General features: G+C 42.0%; 1 protein-coding gene across 7 annotated transcripts in view; it reads left to right on the forward strand.

Annotated features, from left to right (window-relative positions):
- Window positions 1-20,916, forward strand: part of DMD (dystrophin) — a 6,826,337-nt gene that overhangs the window by 2,236,692 nt on the left and 4,568,729 nt on the right. For all 7 annotated transcript variants that reach the window (XM_078657819.1, XM_078657824.1, XM_078657821.1 and 4 more), the window contains exon 27: window positions 8,266-8,448. In XM_078657819.1, coding sequence (XP_078513945.1) covers window positions 8,266-8,448 — 183 coding nt within the window. The remainder of the gene's footprint in view (window positions 1-8,265; window positions 8,449-20,916) is intronic.

Consider the following 20,916-nt stretch of genomic DNA (forward strand, 5'->3'; position numbering starts at 1 on the left):
AGATATTTAAAAAATTCATTCCTGGAAAGGCCGAATGTCTCTTGAAGTTCAAAAAAGGACATAAAAACCCCATTTTGATACAGTTGCCCAATTGAGTGAATTTGTCTCATATGCCATCGATATGTAGCAATATCTTGAAAAATCTCAGATAATGACATATTACCAAAAATAGGTGTGTAAAAATTGAGTTTTGAAGTTAAACGTAAAGTCTTATTCATTTGCCTCCAAACTAAAAAAGCAGAAAGAAACACCTTAAATTTTGTTTTTTTGTAGTAGCTGGGTTCCATGAATTTCAGTAAACATTGCCGCGCATGAGCGCCCAAAAGCATTTCAAAGATGGAGGGTGCCATAGAGGATTCGGTATAATGATCATGGAATAGTAGGACCCTGATTACTTTAAGAGTAATGGCCCAATAGTACATTCTAAAATTCGGAAATCCCAACCCAGCACGTTCTTGCGGAAGAGTACACCATTTTAGAGATCTTCTAGAGCGACGGTACCCCCACAAAAACCTGGACAACATCCTGTCTATTTTATTAAAAAGAGACATTGAAAAAAATAAAGGAATAGTGCGAAAAAAGTAAAGAAATTTTGGAAAAATCATCATCTTGATGACATTGGTTCGTCCGTATAAAGATAAATGTAAATTATTTAACCTTTCTAAAGTTCTATTGGTAGATATGAGTAAAGGATCTATATTTAGTCCAACAATGTCATCAACCTTAGGAGATAAAATTACACCAAGGTATGTACCAGTAGTATTTAGTGGAATATCAGTGGGTTTACCAGTTTCAGAATGTATAATCTGTGTTTTTGAGATATTAAGCTTGTATCCAGAGAGTTTACCAAACTCTCTAGCTACATCAATAATTTTAGGTAGCGCAGAAGAAGCGTCAGAAGTTACAATGGCCACATCGTCTGCGTACGCTAAAACTTTGTGGTCAACCTCATAAAGCCGGACTGATGGGATGCCAGGTTCCAAAATTAATCTATTCAAGTAGGGTTCTAAATAGAGAGCGAATAGGAGCGGGGAACAAGGGCAACCTTGTCTAGTCCCCCTGGTGATTGAAAAAGGTCTAGAATTATCAGTGCCTAGTCTTATTACTCCCTTGGGATTAGAATAAAGTGACTGTACCGCTTGAATAAATTGTGATGGGAACCCCTTCCATTCTAAAACAGTCCAAAGGAATCCCCAGTCTACTCTGTCAAACGCTTTTTCAGCATCGAGTAGAATCACCCCAACTGGGGATTCCTTTGCTTGAGCCCAATCCAGTAATGTAATAACGCGTTTGACATGATCTGTAGTATCCCTATGTCTGATAAAACTGTGTTGGATATGAGAAACCGAACCAGACATTACATTATTTAATCTATTTGCAAGGATTTTAGAATAGATCTTACTGTCTGCGGTGATAAGAGAAATAGGGCGATAGGAACCTAATTCTTTTGAATCCTTATTCTTTTTTATAAAAACAACTATAGTAGCAGTAGACCAAGAATCAGGAAAATTACCTTGAAATGCTGAGTTGAAAATTTTTAGCAGCTCTGGTTTCAGCGTATATCTGAATGTCCGGTAAAATTCAAGGGGTATCTGGTCAGGCCCCATAGCTTTACCTGCCGCAAGACTCAAGATAGCGTTTTCAATCTCATCCCAGCTTATTGGCCTTGTGAATAAATCAGTCTCTTCGGGACACAATGAGAGTTGGTTAGCACTTTGAAGATAATTTGCGGGGTTAAGAGTCTTATCAACTTCATTGTTGAAGTCATTATACAGTGTCTTATAGAAATCATAAAATGACTCTAAAATTTCTTCCCTACGTTCGTGAAAAACACCATTCATATCTTTAACACCTTGTATTTCGTTAATGGAAGATTTTTGTCGGAGGCGTTGTGCTAAAATTTTTCCGGTGCGCTCACTATATTCATAACGTTCAGTTTTATATCGCTTGAATTTTGCTGCTACTTCATCGGCAATATGTATATGCAAACCAGAGCGTTCAGTAACTAGACGTAATTGAGCGTCCTCTATGCCTAAATTATTTTTACATGCAGTTGATAAGTCCATCTCAGCTATCCTAATCTTATTTAACCTCTCCTTAAAATCTGTTTGGATTTTTTTCCTCTTGTAATTTGCGAAGCTAATTGTCTCTCCCCGTACAATTGATTTAAAAGAATCCCACACTACTTGTGGAGAGGCCGTGTCATTATTTATTAGAAAATAATCTTTAATAATTGTAACCATAAATTGAAGATAGTCTTCATCTAATAACAGATTTCTCTGGAATGACCAGGATCTAGTTGGGTTTCGACAATCAGTGGGAAACTGAATCTCAGCAATCATAGGATTGTGATCTGAGATGACTTGGGGTAATATTTCGATACGGATTTTCTCTAAAAACAAAGAGGATACAAAAAAATAGTCTAGGCGGGCAAATTTCCGATGGGGATTAGAAAAAAAAGTATATCCTGGGTTGAGGCAAGATGGCTGCCGTGAGGAAGGCTGTGTAAACAGCCAGCTCCCTGGTTCCTGGCGTCCGGGAGGGAAGGAGAAGGAAAACTCCGCTTTTTTTTTCACATAATCTCCGTGAATTTTGGCCGTGCGAGTTATCTCTGCTCAAATGGACGCTCTCGTCTTACCCGACCACGTTGGCTGATGCTGGTCGACTGCCTGTGGCTGTTTGTTTGAGTTTCTGCTCCACGCCTGTGTCTACCCTGTGCTGGACGGAGCTGTGCGGAGGCGTTGACCATTTCCGGATTGGGTGCCGAGGGGAGCGTTGTGCAGCCAGCCTGCGTTGTGAACCAGCATTTGCGGAGCAGAGCAGAGCTAACGCGACGGTATTACACTGTGGCAACTATTGGATACAAACTATCTTCGTGACGGAGTTTACGAATGTTGCTGAACTTTCTTGAGTTTAATCGGCGGTCCCCGCTGTGGCACGCTACACTCTGTTTGCTCTGGTCACAGAGTAGCGTTTTCCCCGGCAGAGGCGGCTCACGGAAGAAAAAGAGGTTACCGTTACCATCTTCTGTCAGCACTCGTAGCAACAAGAGAGACGGTGCTGGAAGTGATCTGAGAAGAGAGGAGCCGGGTAACGAGGAGATTGAGATGGCAGAAGCAGTACCGCCGACTCCTGGTAAAACTGGTAAAACTGCTACAAAACAGGGTAAGACCTTTAATAAGGGTGCTTTGAAATCTAATGAAGCCTCGAACATGAAGAGTACAGCACTACAAACATTGCCTGACCTGTTTGTGAAGCATGCTGCTAAGAAGAAAACAATTGATAGCAATAATCAAAACACCGATATGACTATTACTCAACCGCTTAATCAACCGTCTATGACCGTTGTTACCCAAAATAATCCTACAACTCTCATGCTGACTGATCCTTTGAGTAAGGGTATTATGGGAAGTGTAGTTTCTGGCGGGGCTATAATTAATCGATCATGCTCTCTTCCTTCGCTATCAGCACCATCAGCAACTGATCAACAGAATGAAAAAAAAACTATTGCACAGCAGAATAATCAGGAGCTTCCTGAAAACTTCTACTCCTTGTCAGAACTTTCATCTGATGAAGCAACTGGTTTAAATAAAGACTGGGCAGATCTTAGCTGCGAGAGTTTATCTTCTGATGGTGAGGTTAGCATGAGCCCTGACAATATCAACACGGCTACTATTATTAAGAAGAAGTTGACGAAGAAGAGATCTGTACGTGTGACGAGCAAAGAGGCCGCTCCCAACTCACCTAGCGGAGTAAGCTCCCCATCTTCTAATTTAATACCTATTACTACTATTACCACTGATACTCCTGGGTCTAATCATAATCCTGTATCAGATCTGGCTCCGCCACAAGAAAATAATGAAGAGATTACTCTAAAAACAATTTTCGACACTATGATGAATCACAGGGCAGAAAGTAAAGCTGAAAACCAACGCACGCAGATGACTTGTGCTAAAGTTAAAAATGCAGTTCGACGTGCAATTAAGATATGCTCAGAGACCACTGACAGGGTCACCGAGGCAGAGGCTAGAATATCTGTCCTAGAAGAAGAAAGTATGGCTCAAAGACAGGAAGTGGGTGATTTCAAAGCCCTAAAAGAAGATTTATCTGATAAGATAGCTAACTTGGAGAACCAGGCCCGTAGAAGCAACTTGCGTTTTTTGGGGGTTCATGAAAATAAAGAAGGGTCTGACCCGAGGAGGTTCATCATTAATTTACTAAATGACGCTTTTCCCGAGATGACTGAATGGGATTGGGCACGGGAAATACAGCGTGCACACAGATTTCCCTTCACTGTGAGGAAACCACGACAAGGCCAAGAAAACTATCCCAGGGCCATTCTGGTGTCATTTAATAACTTCCTCGCCCGTGAAGCCATTTACATAAACGCAAGACCGGACAAGAAAGCGGACGGACTGGGTTGTCAGTTTTTTGTGCGACCAGATTACTGCCAAGCTACTGTGGCTCAACGATGGCAATTGAGGCAACTAATCCCTGATTTCCAAAAGAAAGAAGTAGCAGTGTTTCTGCAAGGTCCTGCAAAATTAAAGACTATATTCAAGGGCCAAGTAAAGTATTTTATTTCTACAATCAAAGCCAAGGAATATTTGGACTCTATTTGAATAATTAGGAGGAATAATTTTTTCTCTTTTTGAAAGAACTAATATGCGGCTTGCTAATTCAGACTGTAAGACTGTAAGACTATAAGTTTAGAAATTTATATTATTTAACAACTACTTAATATGCAGGATCACTATCTTCTTTTCTATCTCATCTATTTCTCTTCTCTCTGTTCTCTTCTATTTCTCTATTCTTTCTTTTATTTCCTCTCCTTTCTCTTTTCTCTTCGTCAGGACGCTATGGGCCAGGGACGCGGCACCCATACGTTTCAGGAACTGTTAGTTCCTGTGCCTCCTATAGTGGGGAGGGTGGGGGGAGGGGCTCTGGGGAAAAGGGTGGGGGTGGGTAAAGGTAAGGGTTGGTGGTGGGGGTGTAAGGCAGAGGTGTTTAATACAAGGATGTACACAAGGCATTCAAATGTTAATATTGAAGAGTATATACTGTTGATGATTGCTAACATTTCTTTTTCTTTATTATCATTCTCAATATGGATAAAAAGGTGAAAATATGTACAATTAATATTAATGGCCTTAATGACTTAAAAAAGATCGGGATGCTTCGATTAATGCTCCAGACTTTATACATTGATTTATTATGCATTCAGGAAACTCATATTGCATGGGACAAGCGTTCTCTTCTGGATAATTTGGGATTGGATGTCTTGCTTACATCTAAACAAATGGGTATAAAAAGAGGCGTCGCAATCTGTATGTGAAAGGGAGTTGGGAAGTGTCTGAAAACATCAGCTGATAAATGGGGCAGATGGGGGCTTGCTGAACTAATAATTGGAAGTTGTAAATTCACTATATGTTGTATGTATGGCCCCAATCTGGATGATGCTGAAGTTTTTAATACTATAAATACAGAGTTAGCTACTTGGACACAACCAATAATATTATGTGGGGACTTAAATTTTAATTTGTCAGCTGACTGGAACATCAAATCAGGAAGGAGCTATATGGGTCGTAAGATCAGAACTTATAGAGCACTTAGAGATTTGGTGTTAAATAATGGGCTAACCGATGTCTGGCACAAATTTTATCATAAAGACCCAGAATATAAATTTCTTTAGGTAGACAATCTAAATTAATTAAGCCTTGTTGACCACACTATACTGTGGAAGACGATGGCAGATATGGGCGCCCCAGCAGAAATTATATCACATTTGGCGAACATGTATTCCTCCTAAACAGTGAGGGTGTGGTATGGGGCTGAGGGGAATGCACTGCCAGTTTTACGGTTTCAAGAGAATTAGGCAGGGCTGTGTCCTAGCCCCCACCTCCTTTTTTTCCTTTACATTAATGGGGTAGATAAAGCTTGACAACAGGTGAGAGCAGATGTACCAAAAGTTGGTTCCTGCCATACCCCATTGTTCCTATATGCTGACGGCGCAGTCTTAATATCAAGAACCACAAATGGCTTACAGCAATTGATTAACTCATTTGTCTTATGTATGGAGCAAAAATGTAAAAGTAAACCTAAAGAAAACTTTTGTGATGACCTGTGGACAGGGGAAGGCTAAAAAGAATCCCTGATTTGTGAGAGATTTTAGACTAGAAGTCCAAAGATTTAGTTACTTGGGTATCCTGTTTTCCCAAAATGTTACCCGGCGCCCACATTTAGATATGACACCACTCAAGTTTATCAGATCTGCTGAAGCAATATTTTGATTTGCAGGGAAAATAGGAAATACACCTATTAGTTATTTGTTAAAGCTTTACCAAAGCAAATGTATAACAACAGTTTCGTGTGGAGTACCTTCTTGGGGACTAACTGATACATCTATGCAACAGATATTTGAAAACTCCTTCCTATGAAGATTACTGGCCGTATCAAGCTCTGAACCTGCATTTACAACACATAGTTACTTAGAAGATCTGATATCTGTTAGTTGGATTATTGGTTGGTACAATATACGGAGCAAGAAAGGAGCCAAAACTCAAGGGATGTTATTAGAGGCTGTCTTACTCTTGCGCATTACGACAGTATTACCTAGTTGATGTATATTGATAAATCACTAAAGATAGAATAGGAAGATGTGTAAATTAGAAGTCCTACTAACATCCTACGATTTGGTAAAAAACAAAATTGAAAGAGCTTTTCCTTAAAAATGTAGACATGCTAGAGAAAGAAGGGAGCTAAAGAAACGTCAGTGGCAAGATATTTGGCAGGCCCAAAACAGCAAGGACTACAAGATTATTTTATAAGGTTAACAAATGTTCAAAGGTGATTTTATTTAATCTGATCCTAGCAGGGAATTTTACATCACTTAGTCGTGTTCTGTAAGAAAGAGGCATTGAGAAAAAAATCTACCTAGGTGCCCATGCAATGCATATGCTACCAAGTCAAATGTTCATTTTATCCTAAGTTTTATGCTGATATTATAAGCATTTTTATTTCGTCCTCTTTTTTTAAATGAGCGTTGTTTGTTTTATCAAGATGCTTTTAATTATTTGTGTAAACTTGACAGCGATGTTATTTGTTGCTTATTATCAGCTTTCATCTCCCAAGCAGTGAAGAGAAGAAAATCGCTCTATGGTGAGATGCGATATGAAAATAAGTAATAAGCAAAGCTCTTTAGGGGTGTAAGACATTTAGAAGAAGCTCAGTTTGCTTGTATTAATAGAATTGATAAAATGCGAAATATATCTTAATGTACAAAGTAATCAATTATTTAATAATGCCTGATTTTATGGTAGACATACTTTTATGTATTCAAACGAAATTCGAATAAAGTTTATTTTGAATTGACTTTGACGTGAATTAAACTTCATTACTCTGCTGTGCGAATAGATACTAACCGAGAATATCAACATATCAAAACCTTTTTTTAGAGAGAGACTACTACTGTGATAAAGGACATTAACTGTAAAGGTTATAGACCCAAGATTTAGATGTGGACAATGAATGGAATCACTGTGATTACAAAAATTACATGATTATTATAAGGATTCAATTTTTATGGGAATTCTGCAAGCTGTGACTGTTTGAGTTGTACCTCAAATTTAAATTACCCATCAAACGGTAACTGATGGTGGTACGTAGCAGTGGGTCTGCTCTAAAAGTAGTATAGCTCTGCAATTTATTTCCCTGAATTACTTATTTTTCTATATATTCGTTTCCATAGGTGAACACATATCAAAATGTTTCATGCATAAGGTCCACTGCTATTTGTCTTTAAACCTTACACAATATAAATATCCAAATAAAGTGGTCTAGATGTAGGAACTGGATATATGTATTTATTAATAAATTACCAGCCTTTATCTAGGCGTCATGTATGTCCCCTTGAAAACATACAATTTGTATCTCCTAAAGGATATGCACTCTATTCAAATGAGAAACAGGTTCATCTCCCCAGTTTTTAACTCTCATCTCTGAGAGATTTTGCTAAAAAAAACACTTCGTTTTAATATCTTCAGAAATACCACTGCCTTGTAGGTAATTTCAACATTAGAATATATTTTGTAGCCAGTGGTGTTGCTGAGGCATTGGAATATTCTATTTGTGGCAAATTTCCCTATAAAACATAAGAACATTTACAATGCATTAAAATAAACGTGCAGTTCCAACTGTTATGCACTGACAAGATTTCATTTGTCAGCCAGCCTACAATATATAACGAGCATGTTTTCTTCTTTTCAGAGAGCAAAGGAGGAGGCCTCGCAGAAAGAGACGAAAGTGAATCACCTCAAGGACTCTGTAAACACTTTTATAGCAAGGGCTCCACCTGCAGCCCACGATGCCTTAAGGACTGAGCTCGACGTGCTGGTCTCCAGCTACCAGCGACTCTGCAGCAGACTGGCGGGAAAGTGCAAGACTCTGGAGGTTAGCCATAGTTTATTTGTTTTGGAAAAACGACGACCCGATAGCTTGTCTGTCACTTGGTGCAGTGTGAAAATAGAATAAAATGAATTGACAAGATTTGAATACGACATATATCAATGCGTCAGTCACTCAAATCTCTAATCAAGCAAAAACTTCTCTGGGCATAAGTCACCCAAAATGGCTTGTTCGCTAGACCTGCTTGTTCTAATGTCATCATCATTTCACAACTCATTAGTCTTTTCCCATAAAATGTGACGGCCATTACACAAATATCCGATGCTAAATTATATTACTATATGCAAACAAGGTAAATAAGAGTTGTACACTTATTGTGCCATAGGGCACACGCTGCACATCACCCCCGAGGCCTAGCAAGGCATGAATGCGCCTGGGGATGCTTAGGGTCATTTTTAGAGAAGGCAGAGTCCAGCAGATCACGCTGGTATTTCCTGCTGTGTCAGACGAAGATTGATTTCTGTCTTGTGTGCCCACTACTCCTTTTCTGATGGTACAGACAGCGAAATGGCACCCAGAGAAATTGTCATTTAAGAATTATCCAGCCTCTATTATAATCGTCTTGTTGATGCCTAATGGAGTCACGCTTGGATGGACTGTTATGCGGGTCTTGGGCCTCATTTATGAAAAGTGACGCATCGCTGCGTGAAACCAGCGATGCGTCACTTTTCACTGCGCACTCCTTGCGACAATCCTGATGCGTCATATTTAATGTATGACGCATCATGTCGCAAGGAGTTACAGATACGTCAGTATTTCTGACGTATCTGTAAGCGCAAAAGTGACGCATTGCTGGAGCGTGTCACAAAAGTGACGCAACTCCAGCAATGCGTCCTTTCACATGGGGCAAGCCCCATGTGAAAGGGCCTGCGTCAGTCTTACGCCTGCTGTGAGGCAGGCGCAAGATTTTGACGCAACGGTGTCCTAAAAGTGACGCAGTGAAATCTCATAGATTTCACTGCGTCACTTCTACGACCCTTCCTTGCATGAATACGCCACCCTTGCATACATTATACCTGGCGTAGGTATAATGTAGCGCAAGGGTTTACAAAGTGACGCATCTACCTAGATGCGTCACTTTGTAGATATGGTGTAACAAGGCACATTTTTTACGCTGCTGGTGCGTCACAAAAAGTGACGCACCGGCAGCGTAAAAGGCACGCATGGCCTCATAAATGAGGCCCCTTGACCTTGTCGTGTCATAGGAAGAATGTTACCCTCTCTCATAGTTGAAGTAAAACACAACTGATGCTTAGAGATTGTGATTGCTTGTGTTCCTAACTGACCTGTCAGTGTGGGCTCCATTGACAGTGGCAAGATTCAATTGATCCAGGCTAAAAACAAGCTAAAAAGGGGAATAGGTTTAAATGTTGCCCATTGGCATGCACAGGCGTTGGGTAAGGTTGCAACCGTTCTATCCCTTGCTTTTGGTTGCAAAAGAAAGCCTCAATCCGTGAAAGGAGTACGTTCACCTATAGATAGCTCCCAGAAGCTTTGACATGGACACTCATCTCAGGGATGAGGTTCAGCAGAGACCAAATTCACCTGGCTTTGCGTGTGTTTCCAATCTTTATTTATTAATTTATTGTTTCAGCTGTCAGCCTCACAATAATTTAAAACGACGATGTAAAAACGCTGGACATACCAAAATTACGCCAGATAAAAGACATACACAAAGCAATCCACTAAACAGCGAAATAATGTTTACACACTGTGGGCAACATGTATCAAGAGTTTCTGCATTCACAAACGAGCCGATTCGTAGAATCAGCCCATTTGCGAATGCAAAAAATGTTCTTGAGATGTATCAAAACCTATTTTGCAATTTGGTAACCTGTTACCAAATCGCAAAATGGGTGTGAGATTTTGGTATTTTTAAGGAGCGTGTTCAGGGCGTCCCTTACAAATACCGAATCGTAATGGTATCTATGAACGTTTTGTGACTATGAATGCAGTTCCAGAACATTTGCATTTTACCACCTACTTCAAGTAGGTGGTAACACATTTACAAATGGGAAGGGGTCCCAAGGAAATCCCCCCCCTATGGAAATAGCAGCTGCCTGTTCTTAAAAAAGGAAAATAAAACTTTACATTTTTCTTTTTTTAATATAACCTGTTTACCTTTAAGGAAAACGGGCTGTATTTATTAAAAAAACGTTTGCTTTATTTAAAAGGAATCACAGACATGGTGATCTGCTGACCCCCATGATTTTAGCAATTCCTAGGGGGGTCACAAATTGCAAACTACCTCATTAATATTCAGAGTTAGGTCATTTGCGACCCCCTAGGAATTGTAGAAAGTGTTGAACACAATTTCATACATACCGTTTTGCGATTTCCTAATTGCAAATTGTAAGGATCGCAATTAGGGAATTGCAAAATGGTTACTAAATACATCTGCCCCAGTATTTCAAGAACATTGGTCAACAAATTCATCACATATGTAAACCTGCAAGTGCAGCGAAACAATAAAAGTGCACTTTTCCATCAGTGGCTTACAGCTTAAAAAACATATACATCACTTTCAATTAAATAGCATAAAAACATTTGGGAGGTATAATATGTCCGGTATAAACAAACTACCCCCACACCTAGAATGAAAAAGTGCAATGTACATGGTAACATGGTAGGTAGCTCTCTCAGGCTAGGCCACGAAACCCATAGAAATGATACTACAGAATTAACCATCTACATGTCATCTGGTTTAGTGCACATTGCTGATTTAACACATCAAACCACATGGTATTTGAAAAGCAGCAGGAGCAATCACCTCCGTGCTACATCATATTTCTTGTAAAACAGAAAAAAGAGGGTGAGGTTGTCTATCCCTCCAGAGCTACAATCGCAGTGGTCAAATCTCTCAGCAACCGATACCCAGCCTGGATTTGATATACAATGTTTGCTTTAATTGGGTATACAACACATTCAGGTATTCCGAGCAGGGGGGGGGGGCACAGGTGTTACAGAAATAATTGCTCATAATAGAAGCTGGCTTCAACGCCATGCATTTTTTATATGCATGTGTTCAGAATAACATTCTGTTCGCCATAAGTTGGCAGGGTATGCTCAGACGTGGGTCCCTTGCTCACTTTGCCACTGGATTCAAGCAAACCTGGCTGAAGACGGCTGAAATGCCAGAAACCGGTCCTAGGAAGCTTCTTTCTGGTCCAGGAAAGGCATGGCTTGGCAGTTCGGGCTGGACTGTTCCCACGAGGCACAGGCTCAGACTGATTTGCATATGGCCATGTCTGAGCTGGGGTGGCAGAGTGGGCTAAAGAACGGTGATGGATTAAACCCAGATCTGTTAACTGGGTGTGAGTGTTTGATTGGTTCAGATGCTCCATCCATCACCAACCCCTTTTGTACCGCTTGGTTCAAGCCCCAGCAGAGCTGTTAGAAAGTTGTTCTCAGCTATTTGGAGTGAACAGATTTCACATGCCCCCATAGCTCCGCCCCATACAATGCGTCCACTACTGCCCTTTCCTTATATATTTGAAGAATTACATTAATGCTTCTGGCACTGGCCTTATACCTAAACTTTAAAATTGCTCCTGCCATTTGTCTCAAAGCTAAAGTGTCTTCTGTAATTAGATGCCTCAGTGCAAATACTCTTAAAATCAGAATCCCAGATAATCCAACTGAAGGTTTCCACCTAAAACTTGGAGAGGGCCTCAGTACCATAATCTTTTTGTTTCTCTTAATGGTCAAATACTTTTTGTTGCAATATTCCACAAAACGTAGTAATAACCTATGGGTGGCATTTTCTGTTCGTGCCATGAATACAGTGTAATCTGTATATAATATCGAAACCCTCTTATGGGCTATAGTTGGGATGTCTAAAGGCTCTTCCATCAAATAGTCTGGTTCGTCATTTAAAAAGAGGCTGAAAAGTTAGGGTGCTAGCACACACCCCTGCCCTACAACTTTTTTGAATGCGACAGATCCTATGCACTCCCCACCCAGCCCATACCGTACTTTTAGCGGTATTACTGGTGTTTAGGGTCATAATGGCCATTACTAGTATCAACTCCTAGGTCTACCAGGCATCTCTAGAGCTTCTCTCGGTCGACTAAATCGAAGGCTGCTTTCAGATCTACAAATATTAAATACAGCAGTATCTGGTGGTGACAAGGGACGGACTCCAAGCCTCAGAGAGTATCCCGCAGCTGCTGCCTCCTCCTCACAGCTGTTCCTGTTCCCAGAGGCACTTAAATTTTCAGGCTCCCACTGCGCAGGAGCGGTTATCCGGTGGTGACAAGGGGCAGACTCCCGTGTGCCCGAGCGAAGACTGGGCCAAGACGTGCCCATCTTAGCCCGTCAGAGATCGAAAGAGGACGGTTGGGCCACCCCCCTTTCTTCTGGCCTTCTGGATATTGGTGTATACTGCAGGCAGTGACTGACTACGTATACTATTGTCTCCCTGCACCGTTCACTATTTTTCTGGTCTATTCACCCACAGTTTACTGTTTATGAACTTTGAGCATGGGGAAAAGAAAGGCGAAAACCACAAATGGGGGTGACAGACGCTCAAGAGCCAGTACATCAATCCTGTCCTTCTTGAACCAGGCTTTGGGAGTATTGTCTAAAGAGATTAACAGTGCTGAAATAGAGCTGACGGGGAACCATCAAGCCATATCCCCTGAGAATCAAGTGGCAAGTACTTTGACCAGGGTCCGGCTGATCCAAACAACCATACAACCAGCCCTCCTCCTGTCCCTCTCCCCATTGCCATTGACCCCGTAATTTGCACCTCTAATGCACCAGATCCGCTTCCCACTCCAAGGGGCTTATTGTTGAAATGCCCCACCAAACAAGGCAAACAGGGAACCAGTTGCAAAAATTCCATCCCGGGGTTGCCCGTATCTACTAAATCGAGCAGGAAGATTATCCCAGAGCGTGTGCATGCTCCATCTACTCCTGCAGCGGTCTATATTGTAGTCACGTGGCAGGATACCCCAGCTGATAGCTTTTTAGCATCCTTTAAAGACTTTGAAATGAAGATCATCTCAGCCCTAAATATGTTTGACATCTGGATTTCTGTACTTGAGCAAACAGTTGGATTACTGATGAGGTCAGTGGACGCTCTATATTCAAGTATAAGCAGCTGGCTTTCCAATTTCCAGCACACTTTTTCGAGTGCAGGCCTGAGTACTCCCCCCATGATGTCACTGCCAGCAGAAGGGTAGAAGTAACACCTTGATCTCATGCTCAGGCCAGGTCTTTACGGCATAACTCTCCACAACCACCTTTGCGATCTTATACTCCCAACTTACCCGATGTGCCGTGGGGTAAATGTAAAAGTAGTTGAGCTTATATAGCGCACAGCTACCCGCAGTGGGTTTCCCGGCGCTTGCTTAGGGAACCCTTCCTGGTATTCCCCTGTGAGATAGCAGGGTATCCACAAGGTGAAAGTCAGGCATCCCGCCGCGAGGGGCCGTTGTGGAGATTAAGCAAGCTATTGCCCAGAGTCGCAGAGTGTGAACCTGTGAGTCGAGGAGGCACCGGGGCGATAATTATCGAGTCCGTGGAATTTTTAGCCCAAGACCCGCCGAGGCGGGGAATTGAACCCTGGTCCAGGACCGATCTCAGCTTCCGGGTCTGCTGCCTCTAACCCCTGAGCCACACTTCTCCACAGGGTACAGAGGCTAACTCTGGGCGGCAAGTGCCTGGTACGGCCATCTAGCAGGGAAGCCTGAGTAACACAGAGTTTTCAGCTGCTGCCACATTTCAAAACTCACAGCTGACATACTGCCCCTCCAATACCACTATCCAGCTGCCCCCGGCAGCCACAACCTACGTTATTGTATTGGTGGATGTGCCCCCTTTGAGGAGGGGGCAGATGAAAACTTTGATCAACTTGAAAACAAGACTATTCACTGGCTGGCAACCAGGACTAATGCTTTATATCCCACATACAGGTACTGGCATAGAAAATTATAATGGCCTGTAGGGTGGGTTGGTTTGGCCACGCTCAGAAAACGGCGTAGGGAGATTGCATTATAGTGAACTTTAACAACTCCCTGGAGGCGTGTTTAATTTTTCGTGCCTTAGGTTCGATGGGTACACAATCTGACTGTATAACAGCTCTCCCACAGGTTTTTTTTTACCCCCCCAGTAATTCCAACATTGGGGTCAGAAGAGTCGAGTCATTTGACCTTGCAACAGGGAAAGCTACGGTGCCACTCTGCAAATACACAAGCCCCATCTAACACCACTCCACTGTTCCTGAGCTACCGTTTCCTCCGATTGAGCGAGCTCGATGACCCAGATTGACTGGACTCTACTCCCATCATAGACCCTCAAACTTATGCCATCCCAACTAAGGATTCTGTGATTGTGACTCAAGACTTTATCAAGGTCATTTGCTGGAATATAGCCGGGATCCAGAGCAAACTATCTGCTGCCGATTGGCTTGACTTGCTGAAGAACTTTGGTCTGATCTGTTTACAGGAAACATGGGACATCAAGGGTTGCCGGTACCTTGATGGTTATTTCTCCCATTCAGTTTTAGCTACCCACTCCTCTAGTGGATATGCTAGTGGTGGCCTCTCAACCCTAATTAAATTAATTAAAATCTAACTGTAAAGTTCAGGTGATACATTCTAAACGTAAAACTATCCTGGGCACCTTTTTAATATTCTCTAACAAACATAGACTGCTCCTTATCAATTTTTATAATGCAGTTTCCCTGAAAGATGAAATGGAAGCTATGGCTTGTCTTAAATGTTATATGGATGATGTTTTTCTGTCAGAACCTCCTTTTTCCCCAATTATGTTGGTGGGAGATTTTAACCTGCACCCGTGCTGCTCCTATTTTAATAATAAGAAATCTGATTTTGAGGGGCCATTTGTACCCAGACACATTTTAAACAAACACGCCAAGGGGAAGCAGCAAACAGCCTTATTTCTGAAGTTATTCTTGTGAACTTATTGGTGAGCAAACATGAACCCGTGGAGGCTTATACACCTACCTTTAAGGGGGGACGATATTGTAGTGTAATTGATTATATCTTTGTCTCTGGATGTCTGCTCACCACACTTTTAGACTTTAAGGTTTTACAACATCATCTGAGCGACCATAAACCGTTAACTGCTTCCTTTTATTGGGATAATAAAGCAGTGAGCTCTACACCCTCTTACCAGGCATACACCACACTGGCTGACCAGGGCCAAAGGATAAAGTGGGCCGGCATTGTTCCATCAGCTTTTGTTTCAAACTTGATTGGCTCATGTCATGATGATTTTCAAACCTGCCTGTCAGATGCAGAGCCACCACAGAGGATACTGGCGTCATTTACTAATATTTGCAGGTTTATTAAGTCGGCACTTCTTAAAACCATTGTTGCACCGGCCACCTGGGTGGTTAGATGGTTTGACAGTCAATGCTCCAGAGCCCATAAGGACCTCAGGAATCTTTTGCATACTAAGCCCCACTATCAGGAAGAAGTTAGAAAGACCAGAATGGCGTTTAAGACAGCCTGTGAAGATCAAAAAGCCCAAATCAAAGTAGAGACCTGGGACAAGTTGGTGATGGCAAGTCAGTAGCAAAATGGTGCAGCCTTCTGGGGTGTCATCAACTCACCCCCTTTTCATGAAGACCATCGTACCAAGCAGGCATGTACCATCCCATCTCAGGCCAGGGTGGATCATTTCACGGCCATTTATAGCCTTGAAGAAGAGCCGGAGCCTGTAGATGGCCCCCGGACAGAGTGTAACTTAACTTTTAGCCTCTCGGAAGTCGGAGCTGCTATTTCCCAGTTGCCTTCAAACAAGGCACCAGGGCCTGATGGGGTATCTGGTGACCTATAAAAGGAGTGTATAGACTTGTGGGCCCCGATACTGACACTGCACTTAAACTCTGCTGTGTCTAGTCATTTTTCCTCTACATGGTCCCAGCCTATAATAGTCCCTGTCTTTAAAAAGGGCAATAGATCGGGCCTGGCCTGTTTTAGACCCATTTTCCCCATAGACTTGGAGGTGAAAATCATTGGTAGGATCTTATTAAATAGCCTCACGGATTGGGCATAGGCGCAAGGCTTTTTGTCTGACCTCCAGTATGGGTTTCGCCCTGGTCGGGTTACAATAGAACAGACCTTGAATCTCTGTCATTTAATCTGCAAGTATATTAAGACCAAGAAAGGGGCCGTCCATCTGGCCTTCATGGACCTCAGCTCGACCTCTGATAGAGTTACCCGCTCTAAGCTCTGGCCGATAATGGAACAGATGCATGTCAATATAGTTTTAATAAAAGCTTTGCGTAATTTTCACAACAGCCTCTCCGCCAGCTTTAGGTTTCACCCCAATGGGGAATGCAGTGGGCACTTTAAACTTTAGCGAGGCGTATGGCAGGGTTGCATTTTAGCTCCTTTTTTATTTTTATTTTACATCAACAGCTTAGAGCAGGTCCTGACTATCGCGGGTGTTGATGCTCCCAGAGTAGGCGGCTGTCTCATTCCTGCCTTACTATATGTGGACAACCCAGTACTAATGGCCTTTTCTGCTAAAAGCCTGAAAAAGCTACTTTCTCTTTTTATTATTTTTATGAATAGTTTTGACCTCTCCACTATTTTTTCTAAAACACGTCATGAATTTTGGCCCATCAAAATCAAAAACAATGAATTATGTAATAGATGGCCTACATATTAGAAGGGTGGATATTTTCAAGTACCTGGGGATTCTATTGGATTCTGAGTTCAATTGGCACTCACTCATTAATCAAAATGTTTCCTCTTTTAGCAGGGCGATATTTGGTGTCCGAGATTTTTCCTGCAGATGAGGGCTCACTCACATCCAATCGCATCTGGAGATTTATAGGGCTAAATGTATCCCCTTAGTGTGTTATGGCAGCAGAATCTGGGGATACGGCCGGGTTGCTCCACTCCAAGTCAAAGAAAATACGTTTTTTAAGGAGTCTCCTGGGCATTTGCCGAAGCACACCTTACGAAATAGTACACAAAGAACTATGTATGGATCACTTAGCTGATCAGCTTCACTCTTAATCCATTAAAACTTTGGAACTCAACATGGACAAAGGAGGAGATGGAAAATGGGTTGAATCTGTACTTATGGACAAGCTCAGGTCAGAACGTGAAGATGTTGTTCTAATCAAACATTCTATGTGACACGCGCTGTTGGTGAAAACAATTAGTAATATTGAACCTTATCTGACCTGGGATATATCTCGCCATCAACAACGACTGTTGACCTTTTTTAGCTTACATTTATTCCAACGTCTGGTCCCTTTTATTCTGGGTTGTTTTAAGTACTCAGCTCTGTCCCCCTGCAACTGGGATAATATCTCAATCAATGACACATTAAATAGGGTTATGTTATCCTCGAAATATAGTTACCTGCGTCACAATTTTATACGCCCATTATGATTACCGCTCAAGTTTAACCACGTTAGGACATCCTTACTTTTCTTACAGCTGCTGAATTCCCCTTTTACCTGCTTTTTTCTTGTACGCTTTCTGGTGGGAGATTTGAAATATGAATGACTATGATACAGATATTTTGTATGTTGTTATTAAATGACGTGTCTTTTGTGATTTTATCTATAAAATCGAATAAACATTATGATGATGAAGAAATACAGCGATAATTTCCTCACCACTGTAAATTTGTAAGAGATGATATATAATCGGAGCGCCTGGTAGATAGTCCCCATACGTGACTTAAAACTGGCATGCACTTCCGTCATGATGTAACCGGCTTTAACCCATCCCTGCAGCCGATTGAGGAGGACTTTGCCTCAAAGTTTTCTGCACCTTCTAGGAGGGAGATCAGATGGAAATTAGCTGAGCTAGTTCAATCACCTTTCTTATTGATCGGACCAATAATAGCTGAGTACTAAGAGGGTGGTATGGCATTACCAGCAACCACCAAATTAAACACTGTCGTGAGAACGCTGGCCCACAGTTGCGGCTTCTGGCAGTATATATTTATCAATAGACACCAGATATGGGCCTGGGGCCTTGTGTTTCTTCATATTATTCAAGGCTCTTTCGACCTCTGGTATGGGGACTTCAATCAAACAAGGCCCAAGGCTAACACTCTCTTGATCTTGCATCGGAACTGTGGGGGTGGCACTATATGAGAAGCTACAGTGTCTGGTCAATATAGATGGCCCAATGTTGGTTTCTGTGTTATTTCCTGAGCCCTTCTGTCGTCATACTTGGGGAGATGAAACAACTCCCTTCATTCTGAGACATTCCTCATCATCGTACCAGTTAACCCTCTTACTCCTCTTGGGGTTAGGGCCAATGGACTTAGGCCACATGGCCTTCGGCTCCTTTACCATCCTGTTATGGGCTGCTAGGATTACACCATTATCATCAGAAGGGGAGTTCAAAATTACGCATTCATACTTAGTCATTATATACTCTAGGAGTGGGAGATCATGTCAATATTTTACACTCCTCCTCTTTATTATCTTTCTGCTTTTGGGTGGGGTAATCACATGCCTGTAACTCCTCTCCATTGAGGTATTTACAATGACTCCCCTTCTCTGGCACAGTTTCAGACAGAGTGCCACAGGGTCGTGGTCACTCTCCACTCTCCTGACAACAGTCATATTATGCACACAGAAGTTCTCTATTGATTAAGAGAAGGTCAAATAATGACTGACTGACCCCGTTGTTATAAATTGCCCTGGCAGTACTATCTGAGGGAGTACATCTATTAATAAAGCATAGCTGGTAGTTTACTAGGAGCTCAGAGAATGCACCATGCTTCTTTGAGGATATACAATTGCTCTAGCTGACTCACGGATACCTAGACTTCCGTCTTCCATTAAGACCTCATTATTATTAATGATAGCATCTGAAGGTTGTGTATTAAAATCACCACAAATCAATAACATATACTACTCCCCTTTGCCTACTTCTATCATCTTGTAAGTAGTCTTATCCTCCCTGATAGTATTGATGTAGGAAACCAAATTCCCCCAAATCGCTTAAACCTCTTGGGACCACCCTGGCAGAATATAAACAGTCCCTATGTCAACCATCCCACCATCGGAGCCTGTGAGCCAGAGTCTCACATGTACTACACTGGGAGACAATTTAGCTACCCTAAGTTGCTCAGTCCTGTATTTCAGCTTGCACAACACCCACAGAGTAAGCCTTCCTGAAGGCTGACCCCTCCAAAGGCGGGTAGCCTGGATGTTGTTCTCAAGAAAACCTTTTTCATTGATTCTCTCGAGGGACCATGTTTCCTGAAAGTAGCATATATGATATTGCATAACAAACTTCAGCCCGTCCTTATCCTCTGTTTTACCACGCAAGCCTGTGATATTCCATGATAGTACATACAAATACTCATTGCTAGACTTGTCCTTAAAACTGGCCATATATATCCCAGTTGGAATCGGTGTAGCAGACTCAGAAGGTAGGTTCTTCTTTATTCAATCAGAGTCCTGTCTGGTAGGGTCTCCAGGTTTAGTTGAAAGTCCTGCTGCCATCCTTGTCCAGTATTTATGGTCTGCCTCAGTTTCATTAATCCCAGGATGTGGAAACTTAATTGTTCTGAATTTATTGCAAGCAGTGATGCTCAGGTTCTCATGGACTACTCCATTTAAGTTTGTCGGGTCACTCTTCAATGCCCCCGCCAATTAATTATAATGAAAGGGGCGTTCAGTGCTGAAGGAGACTGTTAGTATCCCATGTTGCCCTGATGGAATGATGTCTTCATGGTTAGGGCTTGTGCAAAGCAAATCGTTGACCCCCATAATGTGGAAATCACCTATATGGCTGAAAACCAGTCTAGCAACATTAGTTAGTGAGAATTCAACCTTGGAGTAATAAACACTATTCACTTTTAAGCCTAGCCCAGGTTGCTGGTTGATCAATTTCACTGTCCTCATATTGCTTGACAAGACCAATCTTAGTTCCTGGATAGCATAAAAAGGGATAGCAATCTTGATCTATACAAAAATGGAGTTGATCTAATGTCCCGGAAAAGGTAAATACATTCCAGACAACCCTCATCAAGTTCCCAGTTGGCTGCAATGGTACTTTCTGCTAGGGAGTTTTTTCTCCAATTTGTCCTACCCTACTGGCCTTACGAAGGTCGGGCCAAGGTGGTTATGGGTGGGTGCTGGCATATATTCCCCAGTATGGCCAACTCCCAGACTCCCCCACTGAACGGCACCCGGGCTTTGCACGGGAGCTATCGAAATTCCAGAGTTTTTTACCATACTCAGTTGGGGTGCCTCAACAGCTTCTTTGATGAGTCAACCTCTCCTTTTAGATTTCCTTTTCCTTTTGAGCAGTGCAAAGAGCTTTTTCACTTGTAACGTGGTGGTGGCTCCCTGATCACCATTGTTTTGCATAAGCAATCTTTGTTTCCAGGCAAGCAGTGTTATTTGCATTGCTTGTATAATTCGTTCCTTCAATAGAATGGATAGAGGTCGGTTCTAGGGTGATTGTGTTCTCTATTGTTTCTGTGCTTACC

Source organism: Lissotriton helveticus, chromosome 8 (genome assembly GCF_964261635.1).
Source record: "Lissotriton helveticus chromosome 8, aLisHel1.1, whole genome shotgun sequence".
NCBI lineage: Eukaryota > Metazoa > Chordata > Amphibia > Caudata > Salamandridae > Lissotriton > Lissotriton helveticus.